This window comes from Galeopterus variegatus, unplaced genomic scaffold (assembly GCF_000696425.1).
Source record: "Galeopterus variegatus unplaced genomic scaffold, G_variegatus-3.0.2 Scaffold2345, whole genome shotgun sequence".
NCBI classification, from domain to species: domain Eukaryota; kingdom Metazoa; phylum Chordata; class Mammalia; order Dermoptera; family Cynocephalidae; genus Galeopterus; species Galeopterus variegatus.
In genome coordinates, this window is record NW_007728456.1 from 187570 (window position 1) to 204236 (window position 16667).

General features: G+C 48.9%; 2 protein-coding genes across 2 annotated transcripts in view; one reads left to right on the plus strand and one right to left on the minus strand.

The window, feature by feature from the left end:
- The window catches only part of HADHA (hydroxyacyl-CoA dehydrogenase/3-ketoacyl-CoA thiolase/enoyl-CoA hydratase (trifunctional protein), alpha subunit), a 47961-nt gene extending 36595 nt beyond the window's left edge, over positions 1–11366 (plus strand). Inside the window, exons 13-20 of the mRNA XM_008581397.1 lie at positions 1253–1424; positions 5056–5142; positions 7621–7761; positions 8200–8268; positions 9015–9210; positions 9929–10043; positions 10593–10738; positions 10827–11366. Of these exons, the coding sequence (XP_008579619.1) occupies positions 1253–1424; positions 5056–5142; positions 7621–7761; positions 8200–8268; positions 9015–9210; positions 9929–10043; positions 10593–10738; positions 10827–10972 (1072 nt within the window). The 3' untranslated portion in view covers positions 10973–11366. The remainder of the gene's footprint in view (positions 1–1252; positions 1425–5055; positions 5143–7620; positions 7762–8199; positions 8269–9014; positions 9211–9928; positions 10044–10592; positions 10739–10826) is intronic.
- Positions 11367–12677: 1311 nt separating this feature from the next.
- The window catches only part of GAREML (GRB2 associated, regulator of MAPK1-like), a 5886-nt gene continuing 1896 nt past the window's right edge, over positions 12678–16667 (minus strand). The window contains exons 3-5 of the mRNA XM_008581402.1: positions 15644–15813; positions 15033–15117; positions 12678–14633 (exon numbers count right to left, since the gene is read on the minus strand). Of these exons, the coding sequence (XP_008579624.1) occupies positions 14088–14633; positions 15033–15117; positions 15644–15813 (801 nt within the window). The 3' untranslated portion in view covers positions 12678–14087. The remainder of the gene's footprint in view (positions 14634–15032; positions 15118–15643; positions 15814–16667) is intronic.

Consider the following 16667-nt stretch of genomic DNA (forward strand, 5'->3'; position numbering starts at 1 on the left):
CCCAGATTTCCCTTTTTGTCTTAGAAACACCAGGTTCTGGTTAGTCCCAGTGTCACCATACTGATGATTTGGGACATAATGTTTCCTGTCCTCGCTTGGAAATAGTTTCATTAGGTATTAGAATTAGAGCAGCTAATAATGTTTTCTTGTTTGCTGACTGCTGTCATGGTTGTCAGAAACCTAGAGATTTGAACCCATGCTTTTAAGATCTTAATTGAATTCTTCTTTGAACTTAACATGTGGCTTCACTTTTTCTTTTGATTAAGGAAATTAGTGAACAAGGTTTAGCTTCATTCTTTATTCAGAGGAAAACTCGAGGCCATTTATTCTGAAAGTATGGTCAGACTGAACCTAAGGGAGCCTGTTTTCCTTAGCAATAAAAAATTATCAGTTAAATGTCTGAGTAGCAGGAATCCTTTTTAGCTCCCTATGGGAAAGAAGAAACCTTGAGTTAATATTTTATGTAATCAGGGCTGGCCCAGTGGCGCACTGGAGAGTGCGCCGCTTGGGAGCGCAGCGGCGCTCCCGCCGAGGGTTCAGATCCCATGTGGAGACCGGTTCCCACTCACTGGCTGAGCGCGGTGCAGGCGCAACACCGAGGGTTGCGATCCCGTTGCCGGTCCCCGGTACGGGTGCGACACCAAAGGTTGTGATCCCGTTACCAGTCAGTAAAAAAGACAAAAAGGAGAAAAAAAAATATATTTTATGTAATCAGTGCAGTGAGCTACTAGATGCTGAGTAGGAAGTGAATGGAGAATATAAGAAATAATGCTTGCTGTCTGTCCTCTAGAAGATTTCAGTTACAGACTAACATAAAAAGATATGTAAGCAAGTGTAAAACCATGATGGTCTAGGACACACTTTGGGTGTGTCCCCTGTCATAGAGAGAGAATTACCAGAGCTGCTCTTTTGTTTTGCCATTCTAGTAGTCATGTTATTTACTCTTGGCAAATTTAACTGTCTTATGAGTAGTGCAGTTTATTTAAGTTGGGCATTTAGAAGCATTGTGTGGTAGAAAGAATGTGCACTTGGGGGTCCACCTGTCTTTGCATGCTAGTACCCTCCCTTAGCTAGCCATTTCACCACAAGTCCCTCTGAGCCTCTTTGAGCAACTTGGCTCCCTCAAAATGGAGGTAAAAAAATAGTTACCTCAGAGTTGTGAAAAACACATAGTACACTCTCTGGCCCACGGACACTCAACAAATGTTAGTTTCCTTTTCTTCTCCTCTGACTAGGAGTGTGTTTTTTCTAGATTGAATGATAAAGTGAAGAAGAAAGCTCTAACATCATTTGAAAGGGACTCTATCTTCAGCAACTTGACTGGGCAGCTCGATTACCAGGGTTTTGAAAAAGCCGACATGGTGATTGAAGCTGTGTTCGAGGACCTTAGTCTTAAGCACAAAGTGCTAAAGGAAGTAGAAGCGGTAAGTAAGGGGCCTGTTGTACTTGAATCCTAGTGTAGTGAGTTCAGGACTCTGAGATGGGAGTTTTTAAAGGAACTATAGGAAACTCTGGTTCCTTTTTATAGGATTATTCCTTTGCAAACATAAGTTTTTATGTAAGCTCGTGTATACTGCATATGTTATAAAGGTCAAGTCTAAATCCTAAAGGAAGAAAACAAAGCTAAGCACAGGGTTCATTAGCCTTATTCATGCAGGAGTTCAGTCACCCAAACATACAAATAACTTCACGGAGTATAGCCACGTGTCTTGAGATTTTTCGGTTGGCTGCAAGCCATAACCAAACTTTTTCTGCTCTAAGCATAGAGGAAATAGGGGATAAACAGTTTCTCCAGACAGGATTCTATGGAAATGCTGCTGCGGACTTGTTCCCAAATGCTCTAAAGAGCCAACCTTGAGATGGGATGACATGAACAAAACAGGTACTTAAAATGGGTGGTGTAAAGAGAGAGCCTGGAGAAGGAGAAATGGCAGGAATTCAGGCACAAGGTGAGACCAAGTCCAAGACCAGCCTACGGTCGAATAAACAGAATGTGGGTTAGCTGATGGCACACATGAAATGGTGCTGACCTGGCCACACACTGGGTGTCTGGAGCAGTGGGCTGTGATGAAGCACAGCACTCCTATAACATGCCTTTCCATGGGGGCACAGTCCCTGCTCCACTGAAGACTGAATGCAAGGAGGTTTAGAAACTAAAGACAAGCAGCTGTGTTGGGGACAAATTCCATTTGTGAGACACACATTCCAAAATCTTCTCTTTAGGCAAAGTGTAATGCTAGGTTCAACTGAGAGAGAAAATTCAGAAGAGCTAGGTAGATTTGTATCCCATCTATGCTAGATGGCTTTTCAGCTTAGAGATTTAGATGATATTCCCGGAGCTTTGAAGGCGCTGCCAAGCCAGTAGTAGGTAGATTCTAGAAGCATCAGAAGCAAACACAGTCAGGGTGGAGAGAAGAACACCAACTAGGGCATGGTATTTGCTTTTGGAAAATCTGGATTTAGGAGTATCAGAGTAGAAAAAGGTTGTTAGTTTTAGCAATTGGGAAGCCAGTGGTCGAAGAAGAGAGAAACGAGGGATCAAATCAAGAGAAGTGTAGACTATAAACTAATCAGTAGTTACAATTGAAAAAAAGGTTAGGGGAGGAAAGAGGTAGAACCAAACCTGGAAGGTAAAGAGAAGGAAAAGTCGGAGTCATATGTGATCGTGCAGTACACAGAGGGGAAGGAACTAGGGGAAGTGAGCGAGGGAGATGAGAAAGGGAATCATTGATTTCTAGCAGATAGTAAGAAAAGAGATACCAGCTTTAGGTAGAAAGATTTTAGATTTACTATATTTATATTTAAATATAAATATTTTATAGTAATATAGATTTATATTACTGTAGGTAAAATCTAAAAAATTATGTATGTTATGGTTACTTATATAACCTATCAGATGCCCTTAGTGAAGCCAGTGAAATCATCTAAGATAGGATGTATGCCAAGAAATTATTCAAAAAGGGTGGGAAAGACTAAAGTCCAGAGCAGATCTGTATTTAGAAAAATCCAAGAATTTTAGGCAAAAGTTCTTGAAGAGAGCATTAAGTCCATCTGGCCTTTGCTTTCTTTATAAGTAAATTTTAAAGCTGAACATACTGATAGTTCTTCAAGGATTTAAAAATTATTTTCTCTTACTCTCTGTAGAACTAACCAAAACCCATTCCTTTGACATTCTTCATAAGACATTGTCTCTAGACCCTTCACTGTTCTGGTGGTTCTCTTTAGTGTTTTCATCATGTCTCAGGGTTCTGCTGTATAACAGACCGCTTCAGAACATAGTGACAAAATAACAAGTCTTTCACAATTCTGCAGTTTGGGCAGGGCTCTGCAGAGATGGCTGGGGTCACTCGTGGGCCTGCATTCAGCTGGAAGCTTGGTTTGGGCGCCTTAGTGCTCCCCCCCCCCCCCCCCCCCCCCCCCCCCCCCCCCCCCCCCCCCCCCCCCCCCCCCCCCCCCCCCCCCCCCCCCCCCCCCCCCCCCCCCCCCCCCCCCCCCCCCCCCCCCCCCCCCCCCCCCCCCCCCCCCCCCCCCCCCCCCCCCCCCCCCCCCCCCCCCCCCCCCCCCCCCCCCCCCCCCCCCCCCCCCCCCCCCCCCCCCCCCCCCCCCCCCCCCCCCCCCCCCCCCCCCCCCCCCCCCCCCCCCCCCCCCCCCCCCCCCCCCCCCCCCCCCCCCCCCCCCCCCCCCCCCCCCCCCCCCCCCCCCCCCCCCCTACAGCATGGCTGCTGTCTTCCAGGGAAGTCAAAGCAGAAGCTACAGGCTTCACATGGTTAGACCTGCCACTGGCAGAGCCACTGCTGCATTCCTTTGGTAAAAACAAGTCACAGGGCTAGCCCAGTTCAGGGAGAGGGGAAATAGACTCTTCCTGTGGATGAGAGGAAAAACATGCCTGTCCAAGGGGAGGAGGAGTTGTTGCCAGCCATCTGTGGAGACAATGGTTTGCTCTTCATAGGGGATTTTGCCACCAGCATTAGATGCCATACCACTAACACTGCAGTTTGAGACTCTGTTAGCTTTCTTACACTTCTGCTGCACTGTCGACTCACATTCCACCTTTGATTAACTAAAATCATGAGACCTTCATGACAAGTGTACTGCCAAGTCAGGCCTTATCCATCAAGTACCCCTTTTTCTTTTTTTAATCTTAATGCAGTACTTTACCTTTATCTCCATTATAATCGATCTTACTTTATACTCAACTTTTTCGTGTGTTGAATGTATCTTCCACCTTGATTCTCATTTGTAATGCTACGATTCTGCCTGTCTCAGATGTGCACAAATTTGACAGGTGTGCCTTCCATGTTTTTCATACAAGCATCTGAATAAAAACATGAATAAATTGGGATTATGACAGAATACTGAGACAGTCTGCATTAGCGATTATTCTCCAGGTTGATAAAACTAATAGTTAACAGTATTCATGTCCTGTAGATATAAGTATAATGTTGTGCCATTTTTTAGTAAAACACTATATAAAATGAGATAGGCATGCATATTATGGCTTGTTTTTGTTTGTTTTGGCAGCTGATTGGTATGAGGATCCAAACCTCTGACTTTCGGTGTTATAACACTGCGCTCTTACCAACTGAGCTAACTAGCCAGCCCCTATGGCTTGTTTTTATAAAGGTGGAGGGGAAGCAGAGGGGGTGGTGGTGGGTGGTATAAGCTTGAGGGCCTATTTAGACAAGAAGAGGGGTTGACACCCATGCTGAGTCTTGAAATGAATGAAACTTGATTCAAGGCAGTCTTTTTTAGTGTTTATCTAAGGTATCTTATTTGCCCAACTACTGAGTCTCCAGGTCAGGATTAGATGACCTTAATTATGGGCTTTAATTATAAGTAAAGGAAGGCTGAATGGGAAAAAGAACAAGGCCAACACATTCCCTAACATAGAAGTCCCGAGGTGATCCAGAATTGTCTGGATGAGTGATGTCCACTGTCTGAGTAGTTGTGGGCGAGAGGGTGGGCTGCGCCCAACTGTCATTTCTGAGCTTTGCTGTGGCCTCTAGCCACCTCCCGGGCCTATATGACACATCCCTAAATGCTTTTCCCCTGCAGGTGATTCCAGATCACTGTGTCTTTGCCAGTAACACATCTGCTCTCCCAATCAGAGAAATTGCTGCTGTCAGCAAAAGACCTGAGAAGGTAAACTCTGAACAGAGGAAAAACCCTGAAATGTTTTACTGCTTCAGGCTCACTGATACCTTAGTATGTGAGTAGAGAAGGGACTGGCATGGATTATGAAGTGAATGGGAGTGATTCCCAAAAACTGGGCACAGAAAAGCTCATACCATGAGCAGTGTGAGATGCAGGAATAAGTGAAGAACACCTAAAATACATTTGTGTAGGTGGTTTGCAACCCTAATGGGAATTATTTTTCAGTTTCAGACAATAAGACCTACCTTTCTCCTATAATTAGGCCTTGAGGGATAGGCCCTAAAACAAGAATGAATGCTTCAAAATATCAAGTCAGCTACAGGGTTTGGTTAGGACAAGTTTGGTTCCAACTCGAGATCTGGGAGTGGAGGATCAGGGGGAGTGGTGGGATGTGCCCACCTGTGGGTTCACTTAGGTTTCTGCAGAAGGGTTGGGTGTAGAAGCATTTCCAGTGAGTATTTGGAATGATTAGAAATTTATCTGTGCTCTCAACCGGATTAATTAAAGGGAAGGAAATCATTCAAGGAGAATAAAACACCTCACTTCCCTGGAGGATGCCAGTTAGTCTCAGCTAACCAGAACCAGCCAAAGGTAGGCAGGAAATATAAAAGACCTTTAAGCAGCTGAACTTGTTAATACAAAGTCTGTGTACTAAAAACACAGAAGCATATATCTTCTAGCTTGCTAATGCAGAGTAATCTAGTTTCCTAGCACACAGCAGGTTAGAAGTGACGTGGGGCCTGACAGATGCAGCCTCATTGATAACAGGAAAAAGGTCACAGAAGTGGTGACTGATAGTCTGCCCTGAAGGAAGACACAAAAACAGTGTAAAGTGTATGTACAGCATTTCCACATGGACAGGCCAGGTCACGTGGCTCAAAGCCTCTCTGCAACATGTAAAGTCGGTAAAGGAGAATCTGTTGTTGCTGGCTTGACGCTACCCTCTGCTTCTCCCTAGAGAAGTAGAGCCGTGTCACACTTTGCGTCCAGGTATCTTGAATAGTTTTTCTCATCTGTTCATTATGTCATTAGCCTTATGTCATTCACATGAGAGTAAGCCAAGGGGGCACAAGTAGGGTGACCAACCATCTCAGTTTGCCCAAGACTGAGGGCTTTCCCAGGACACAGGACCTTCAGTGCTACAACTGGGAAAGTCCCAGCAACCCAGGGTGAGTTAGTCACTTTTGGCACAACTTTGAGTGATGTAAATGTATTTTGCTTGAGGTATTGATTATGTGGATCTGTATACAATTGTCAAAACTCATCGAACTGAACACTTTAAGATCTGTGCTTTTTATTGTGTATAAATTATACATCAATAAAGACTAGTTCCCTTTGCACAGTGGTACTGAGTCTGAATCAGTTCCTAAGTATTTCAGAGATAAGTAAAAGAACAGTTCAGGAGTTAAAAGCAATTTTGGATTGATAAGTTTGCATAACAGTTAATTGATCTGTGTATTACATAATGGTAAGTGGTCAGGCTTTAGAGACAGTCAGACCTGTATGGAATCCCCTGCCATTTACTAATCGACCCTGAGCTGCAAATTTCAATCTATTTTTCAATTTTTTTCCATACCTAGATAATTCCACTGACCAGTTCCGAGGGTTGTAATGGATTAAATGTAAGGAACAAATGATACATGTATTAAAGAACAGGTGGCTAGTAAGCAGTTGGTAAACGGTAGATACTAGTGGTCACACCTTACAGCTAAAGTGGAGGGAGAGAGCAAACCGTAAGGAATGAATTAGACTTCTTTCCCAACTCTGCTATGAAGACTGTATAATTGTTAGCTCAGTGAGACAGTTCTCAAACTTTAGCATGCAGCAGAGTCTCTGGGCACACTTGTCAAAGACGGATCTGCCCGTGGAGTTTCTGATTCAGTAGGGCTGGGGTGGGTCTGAGAATCTGAGTTCTAACATTGGGTGATGCTAATACTACTGGCTCTGGGTACTACACTTTGAGAACCACTGGTTTAATGAGTCTTGAAGTGCATTTGAGTGTTATTTAAACAAGAATCCTGGTGATGAGACCCGTCTGTGTAAAACGTAAATACATCTCTGACAGTCCAGCATATTAACTAATTCTTCTGCCTGTCCCTCCCCACAAAAATGTGGACCCTCTAACCTAAACCAACATCATTGTTAGCATGAATGGAAGCTTCATTCTTCTTTTATAAATCTAGTTTGGCCTTTAGCTGTGCTTTTGACACTGATTGTTGGTAGGGTCAGATGTTCTTAGTGAAAAGACCTAGAAGCAAATCGAATAGGAAGATTCCAATAAGCTGTCCCTGAATATATTGACTTTTTTATTAAAGAACCTTGAAACCAAACCACTTGACTATATCAATCAGTATTCCTCAATCACAACCACCTTTCTCTGCAGATGCTTTCCCAGCAAAAAAGGAATGCTGTTAGGTTCCCTCCTCAGCGGTCTTAAATCTGTTCACTTTTGGCTCTCCTTGCCAGGTGATTGGCATGCACTACTTCTCTCCTGTGGATAAGATGCAGCTGCTGGAGATTATCACAACCGAGAAAACTTCCAAGGACACAACTGCTTCAGCTGTAGCCGTTGGTCTCAAGCAGGGGAAGCTCATCATCGTGGTTAAGGTAAGGAGCTATATAACAGAGCAGCAAATTTTGAAAAGTTCCAATAAGACTCCTTAAACCTCCAGGCTTGTTTAAACTATTCTGGGGCAGATACGCCAGCTTTAATATGATTTTCCCCTTGATTATCTCCAGGATGGACAGTGGTATTGACTCTGTACCACTGAATCACACTAGGAGTGGGGAGTGTCTGGGATGTGGCAGGGTTCTCCTAGCCACTCCAGACCTCACAGGTGACCATGAAAGTATATGTTGTGCTGTTTGATTCAAGCCAGGCTACCCTTGGTATGGCTTCCCCTGCAATTTAATTTTAAGGATTCTAATTGAGATTTTAAATCAGCTTACATTCTGAAATGACATCTGGGAAAAGGAGACTGGTTTTGGACTTGGGTTGTACCAGCAACAGGGCAGCCAGTGAGCTCATGATCTCTCCCTTGGCAGGATGGACCTGGCTTCTTCACCACCAGGTGTCTTGCACCCATGATGTCTGAAGTCATCCGGATCCTCCAGGTTGGTGTTGCTCTCTGGAGTGTTTGAGGCACCATCCACTCCTTCAGTCAGTCCTCCAACACTGATAATGTCAAAATGAAGAAAAGACTCCTTCTAATATACTGACTCCTGACTCTTCTCGGGGAAGGCCCTTTTGTGCCCTCCCTTTCTGCACAGTGGTGGGAAGTCATGGGGTTTGTGCTGCACTAAAGTGGCCAGAATTTTACCTCTGCTCCCTCAGCCTCCTTACTGTTCCATTAAGCCAGAGGTCTCTCAACATGCTCTCTTATGCTGTTTCTGCATCCCCTCTGTGGCAGGGACCATCTGGAAGGGCCCACTTGGTCTGACTGGTGCTGTATCTGCTTCTGCCACACACACACCCCTCTGGTGACCTTCCATGTCATTCCCTGGCAGGAAAGAAGGGGGATCTTTTCTTATCCAGACACGGGCATCACAGGGCTCTGCAGTGCTACTCTTTGATAATGTTTCTTCTGTAAATCGTGGCACAGTCAGCCCTGTTTCCCATGGAATCTCCTTATTAAAATACTGTGACTAGAGAAGACTTAGACTTTCCACTTGTGGCTCCCAAACCTCTTTGTGCTTCCCTGAATGAAATAGCACCAGTCCTGGGCCTGGCCAGATTGACAACCAAAAGAGAAGTGGGTTTTGCACAAGACTGTGTCTAGGGAGCCAATACGGGGTGCTCTTGGCAGGGGTGGTGTCTGAGATAGCCTTCCTCTGAGGTCCTGGCTTCACTTGCTATTCAGGAAGGAGTCGACCCTAAGAAGCTGGATTCCCTGACCACAAGCCTTGGCTTTCCTGTGGGCGCTGCCACACTGGTGGATGAAGTTGGTGTGGATGTAGCTAAACATGTGGCAGAAGACCTAGGCAAGGCCTTTGGGGAGCGGTTTGGAGGTGGAAACCTAGAACTACTGCAACAGATGGTGTCCAAGGGCTTCCTGGGTGAGTAGCCTCAAGGAAACATAACTAGCACCATTAGTTACAAAGTTCTGAGCAGTTTCCTGAGACCCAAGAGTCACAGAAGGCCCATGTGGAAAAGAGCGTTTCCTAAATACAGAGCCCTTGACATAGGGAATTTCAAAAATAATTTTGTGAGAACCTCCTCATAGGCTGAGCCTATAGATTATGGACAAAAGGCAGAGCTCTAGCCTCTTGGGGCTCCGCCATTACCCGGCCCAAGTTATGCCAGATGGATGAGCATTTCCATTCTGCCCAAGGGTTCTACTACGTCTGTGATACTGCAGTATCAAGTGCCACATCCAGACTTTGCCATGTAGTCTGGCCACTTGTGGGGAAAAAGTAAAACCTCTCAATACAGAGTATACAGTTGAGGCCCACAGAGAGGTGTTGCAGCAAAATAGCAGCAAAATCAGCACTAGGACTTGGCATCCTAGCACCTGGTGTTGCATGTCTGGACATTAAAATACCCTAGTTGGCCTTTCACATCCAGATATGCAGATTTCCAAGCTCCAGGAGATACAAGATCTTCCTATGGCCAACTCTTCTGACAAAGACCAAATTGCTAGGGTTAGCTAGATATGCAAATTCAGGAATTCAGAAAAGAGGTTGGAGCTTTCTAGCAGAGGGGCAGAGACAAGAATTCTCAGGCCCAGGGCTCTGAGAACAAACAAATAGTAACGTTCCCTTTTCTTGCTTTTAGGTCGCAAGTCTGGGAAGGGCTTTTATGTCTATCAGGAGGGTGTGAAGAATAAGAATTTAAATTCTGACGTGGACAGTATTTTGGCAAGTCTGAAGGTGCCTCCTAAGTCTGAGGTGTAAGTCATTTTGAGTGGCCAATGGCTTTGAAACAGCCCAAAGCTTCTCAGCCCCTCTTCCATTTTCTTTATGATCACCATACCCACATGGAAAGAGCACTCCTGATGCTGGCATGGTGCTTTACAAGTGTAGAGCCCTTGCGCACGCCACCTCAGTCTCTTCTGGCCACCAAGGTGAGAAGTGGGCCAAGCCTGGTGAAGGCCACCACTGCTCCAGTGTTCACTGTGAAGGTCCCAGAGTGCTGGAAGGACATATTATCCTAGGCCCCTCCACCTCCCAGATCTTATTGTCATTTGTGAGCAGTTCTGTCCTCCGTGCTAGGCCCTGTTCTGGGTGCTCAGTTTCATGTTAATTAGGACAAGTAACTCTCCACTATTTCTAAGGGGGAAGGCTGGGCCTCCCAGGCAGCGTCTTCTTTAGAGTGGGAGGGTCGGGACTGCCTGGTGCAGAGCCCCCATCAGCCACCCCCACTTCACATTCTGCACCTGCAGCTCCTGCTTTCCTCCCCTTCACCTGTTCCCTACCTAAATCTCTCTTCCTGTTGGCAGCTCCTCTGACGAAGATGTCCAGTACCGCCTACTGACAAGATTTGTGAATGAGGCAGTCATGTGCCTGCAGGAAGGGATCTTGGCCACACCTGCAGAGGGAGACATTGGCGCGGTCTTCGGGCTCGGCTTCCCCCCTTGTCTAGGAGGTTGGTCTTCCTGGTTGGGAAGGTAGCTCACTTTATCCTAGAGCTCATGTTGCTGTCTCCTTCAGCAAAGTCCTGTTTCTCTATTTAGGGCCTTTCCGCTTTCTGGATCTGTATGGTGCTCAGAAGATAGTGGACCGGCTCAGGAGGTACGAGGCTGCCTACGGAAAACAGTTCACCCCGTGCCAGCTGCTAATTGACCATGCTAACAGCCCTAACAAGAAGTTCTACCAGTGAGCAGGCCCTCACGCCTTGCTCAGTCAGCACACTAACCCCAGCTGCCGGCAGTGTGTGGTTCTCCAACTGAGTGGTGTCTAGGTTTATCAGAGTAACTGGAAGGAAGACATACTCTGGCAGTGGGTTTGCTTCTCCATTAAAGTGCCTTCAGCTACGACCATCTCCCTCCTGGGGAAGTCTGACTGTGAATTAGAGTTTGCATTTCATGTTGGAAGGTGGAACCCACTGTGCTCATTTTATAAGTTCAGAGGCTCACAATGGCAGCTGAGCGCCATCTGAAGCCATCTTCGCTGCCTGTTCCTCCTGAGATGCCAGTGGTGGCCATTGGTTGTGAGGGCAGTTCTGCACACAGCCAAACACATGATAACAATAAAAACCAAACTCCGTACCAGCCTCTCTGCCTGCTTGTTCCTTTCTCTTCTGTCTCCCCTTCTGTTTTAAACCTCTCCTTCAAGAAATGAGCTGGAGTAAAGCCCTATGCTTTGAGAGTAAGAATGTGTTGGGAGAGTTCTAGGCAACACCCTGAGAGGGACTGTGATGATAGGAAGTGGGACTTAATCTGCCTAAAGCCATTTAAACCTGCCTGTTTAAATGCTTTAAACACTGGGCTTCTGCTTACATTGGGGAAGTGGCCCAGGTTAACTAGAGCAGCAGAAATGTGACAGGTATGGCACACCAGGATATAGATACTTCTTTCCCCAAATGATTTCCTCACTGTATGATGTTACCCATTTCTTTTCTTCTTGTGCCTCATTCATGCGTGCTTTGCAGGACATTTGTGGGAACTTTGGGGTCAAGCAGAGATTACATTTCCCTGGAGTTCAGTAATCCTGTACATCTTGGCTGCCCCAGAGCAGGGAAGACATTAGATGCCCATTCAATGATCAGAGGCAGCACATAGGAGCAGGACAAGAACGCTGATTCAACCCACACCACCTGCACTCTAGCATAGCCTCAACTCCTCCTCACCCCCAACCCTCATGTGGAAAGTTCCTACACTTGTGTTCTGGCAGAAGCAGTGCCCATTCTGGGAAAACAACATTGGGGCTCCTAACTGGGTCTGGCAAAAGGATTCACACTGTGTGTGGAATCCTAATTCAAGGCCCATCACACCCTGCATCCTAAACTTTCAGATCGTACCGATTCCTCCTGCCTCTGCTACACTTGCAAGTACTTCACATATTTTCCTGGTCCCAGCTCTGTTGGGACTGGCAGGCAGGGAGCTGAGCTTTGGCTCTACTAAACACTGGCTGTCGGTTGCTATGAAGACCTAGACACTAAAACCAAATCAGCTCTGGGCTGGGGTTTTCAGATGACCAGTAGAGGGAGAGAACTGATCCTCTGCAACAAGGCTATTAACAGGCTTCTAAATGAGGCGTCTGAGCTGAAGGTAGCCATTCTGCCAAGGTGGGAAATTAAACTTGGGCCCTGGCTAGCAACACTGAGCTTTGATGTCTGGGTCTTTCCATTCAGCAACACCACGTAGGTTTGAACTACAGTGAAACATTAGTGGGAGTTGGAGTGTTCTTGTCTAGGGGCTGATGAGGAAATTGCAGAAGTGAATGAGGTTTACTACCAGCTGCTTCCAGGGACATATGAATGAGCCACTTACACCATTCCAAAGTTCTTTCCTGCCCAGAGACATATACATTATGCCCATGGGTCCCGTGGCCCTCCGAAAGAAGCAAGCAGCTAACACCCAGAATTCCACTTGTACTTCTTCAGTGGTCTAGCATTTATTTCACTAGTCCTTGAGGATTCATTAGATGTTTTGCAAGAAAACCAAGTGTCTCAGCATCCCAGTTTCTGTGTTCTACTCTCTGACTTCCCTTCTCAGAGCTGAGGCAGCCTGCTTGGGGTGTGGGTGCCAGCCTGGCTTAACTACTCATAAGATTAAAAAACAAAAAATGAAGGAAATAAATATCTAGGTCATCTAGGTAAGGCAGAAGAGAAGGCTGACACCTCTGGGGCCCTGACACTAGTGGGCGTGAGGAGGAGTACTGTGGTGGTGGTGTTTGTGGGTGGGTGGATGTACACATGCTCAAAATTCAAGGGCACAAAGATCTGCTCTGAAGCATGTGAACAAGTGCAGGAGGCCTGAGCTCCAGGGGGAGGGGAAAGGTAGGTCTTTCCAAGCCACCATGCTCTCTCTCCCAACTGTACCCTCCTGTGCCAGTGACAGAAAACCAAGGAAGGACACTATGTGCTCATCAAACAATGGGGGAAGGAGACTGGTGGAAGTGGGGGTGACAGACCACAGCTTGCTTGTAGAATCAAGGAGCAGCTGACCTAAGTCTACGTGCTCTTCCATGGAGTCAGTCAGGAGACTGAGCCCTACCTGATGGGATAAATGACTAGTTGTATTAGGTCAGAGCAGAAGCCAGTGTGCTAGAAACATCGGGAAAGCATCTGCCTCCCTAACTGGATAAGCAGGTCAATAGCAGAGCTGTGCTCTCCCCAAGTCGGCACCCATGAAGCAGAACCCAGAGGTGGCGCTCAGGTGCTGTGGCACAGGCTTGTACCTGATTCACCCGTGCTCAGGGCAAGGCACCAAAAGCACAGTGCAGCAAGGGGGTAAAGGCAGGGCATCCCAGAGGGTCGGCCCCTGTGACTCTGGGGCAGTTTTAGGTCAAGAGCCCACAGAGCACAAAGGAGAGAGGGCACTTGGGGAATTTGTGCTTAAGTTATGGGCCTTATTTTCCCTTGTCTCTAACCTCAACCTACAAGCTTGAGAAGTGCAAGACGTCTGCAGCAGGGCATGGGAAGGTGTTAGGTCACCATGAAGACCAGCTTTTGACACCCACCCTCCATGGGAATGACAGCAAATGCCGCACCAGGTCCATGTGCACAGTGAAGCCTCTAGCACACTCCCCACGAATTCTGCACACTCAAAGACAAGAGGTCCCCACGCAGGGCTCGGAGCCCAGAGGATCCCATCTCCAAGTGCGCCTCCCTGGATTCACTCTGAGTGGCTCCCGAGCAGTCTCAGTCTTGGTGTAGATTCTCCCTGGAGGGAGTAGTGCTTCTCTGGGAGTGCTGTTCCCTGGCAGACCCAAGGCTGGTCCCCAGGGCTTCTGTGCCAGCACTCTAGGTGTGCAGCTTCAGGCTGGCCAGTTCAGATCTTGGGCCGCCAACCTTTGATGAACTGCATGATCTTCTTGACCTGCAGCTTGGTGAGGTGGAAATCATCTGCCAGTATGTCCTCACTGAGCTGCACAAAGATGCTACCATCGATGCGTTCTCGGGCAAAGAAGCTCACCACATCCTCTGAGAGCCCGATGAAACGCAGACTGCAAGAGACCTCCTCCAGAGAGAGCGCAGACAGGTCAGCGGGGGGCTGCCAGGGGGTGGCATCCCGGCCCCCGGAGCTTGTAGCTCCATCCCGGGGACTGGCAGGAGGGCCTTCCAGGCGCCCTTGGGTGAGAAAAAATCGTGTTCCTCCTGCCTCAGGCCCCTGCAGGGCAGCTGGTGACAATGGGGTAGGGACCTGCCTCAGCACCAAACCTTCAGGGTCAAAGACTTTGGGAGGACCAAGTGGCGAAAGGCAGGGTCCAGGCCCAGGTGCCTCCACAGCTCTGGGCTCCTGACAGCGCAACAGCTCGGGCTCTGGAGAACTGCCCTGCCCCAGCTCAAAGGGGTCAAAGGGCTCCAGGGCTGGTTCCTGCCATTCAGAAGACGATGATGATGAGGGGGGACAAGAAGAGAGGGGAGCAGCTGAATAGGCCCGGCCTGGCGAGGCTGGCCCTGGGGAATATGCAGGGCAGGAGGTAGCCAGGGGACCCAAGGTGGCTGTAGGTCCAGAACAGGGGGCCGCTGAAGGGCCCGACGGGTGGGCAGGCCCAGAAAAGGGATTGAGAGCTCCAAAGGGAGCGAAGCGTTTCTGGGGGTGAGAGGGCTTGAACAGAGGTGGGCAGCTGTGGTAGGTCTTGACAGGGGTGTCGGTCCCCAACACGGAGGAAGCTCGACTGCTCAGGGGCTCTGCAAGGGCCCGGGGGGCCTGGCTGGGCTGCGTGGTGGAGGGCAGGGGTCCTGGTGGCGGGCGGCTAGAGGACTCGCCCACCTTGCAGTCTCCCCAGGTGCATGGGTAGCAATAGAGGGAGTAGGCATCTGGTGACGGGGAGCCACTGGCACTGCGGGAACCCGCCCTGTGGACAGAGACAGACAGACACATGCATACAGGACAGGTAAGGCAGAGCAAAAGGGAAACATGACAGAGGCCACCACTGATCTCAGCAACACTGGCCTGTACTCCAGTCCCCAAAGCCTGAGACTCTGGGATTGCCCTATTCTTTCTTCCAACATCCCTCAACCCACAGCAGAAAATGCAAGGGGAAAAATTAAACTGATCTGAATTACATAAACATTTTAAAATAGCAAGGAGCACTCTATCCTGCAGCAGAGCCCCAGTCTGAAGGGAAGCAGAGCAATGCTGCCATCCAACCCTGGTCATTTAGGAAGAAAACAAGCTGGAACAGGAAGGTGGCAGAGCAGGACATCAGGACACTGGGCCCCCAGATACCCTTTCCCTCAGCTACCGCACAGGGACCTGCAGCCCCAGAACGTCCCAGGCCTGAAGCCTTCGTCTTCCTCAGCACCGCACTCCCCTCTCCACCCTCTCCTGCCTTGATCCACCTCGGAAGAACCCAGGGCCTAGCAAAGAAAGGAACTCACCCATCCTGGAGGCCCGAAGAGTAGTAGGAGAGGCTGGAGCTGGGCGAGTGGACAGGCTGCAGCTTGGGGAAGCGAGGGGGCACAGGGGGGCTGCCTGAGAGCCTGCTGCTGCCACTGCCACCGCGGGGAGGCACGGGCGGGGCGTTGAGCAGGCGGCACTCTTCCTTCACCTGCAAGCAGAGGGCCGTGACTCCACCTTCGTCCCCAGGCAGCTGACGCTCGGCTGTGACTGACACTTCGCCCCACTTTGCCAAGAGACTGCCTTGCCCTACACCCCAGCTGCCCACGCAGCCCACCCTTCCAGCCCATTTCACTCGCGCACACTGACCCACCACACAGTCTCCTATTCCCCGCAAATGCATCACGCGTGTAAGACAAAGGACACAGGGGCAGACCGAGAACAATCAGACGAGTAGACTTGCTCCCTCCTCAAGGAAGAGAGAAAGAAGAGGGAGACGCTGTGGCAGGGGGACAAAGGGGAGGACTGTCCGCCCTCCGGAGCCCTCCTTACAGCTCAAGTACCCCAAAATGGCTTCCCTGGGACGTTAGTGGGTGTAACGGGCAGGGGGAACGTTCTGCAGACAAATGCATCTGGGAAGTTCTGCGTTAAAGAGAAACCGGTTTCCTCAGGCAGGACTTCCCTGAGCCTTTAGTGCTGCGTGACTCCCAAGCGACGAGGAGGCGGGGGAGCTGGGACTCTCGCTCTTTTCTAAGCTCGTTTCACCACGGAACCTCTCCACTGGAAAACTTAAAGTGCTCCTGTTCTGTGGAACCTTCTGGATAACTGTTTCCAAGCTCATCTCAAAGTCTCTTGGTCTCGGGACCTGCTGGCATTTTCGTCCCCACCACTCGCCACGGCACCGTCACTGGTATTGCTCACTACGAAGCCCCTTCCCCCGCAGCCGTGCCCCGCACCCTCGGGCTGGGGCCCGCTGGCCGGGCAGCCCCTCCGGAGACAGAGCCCTCGGGGCCCGGCCTCCCGCGGCCGCCGTCTGCGCCTCGGGCGCGGTCACTCACCGCCTCG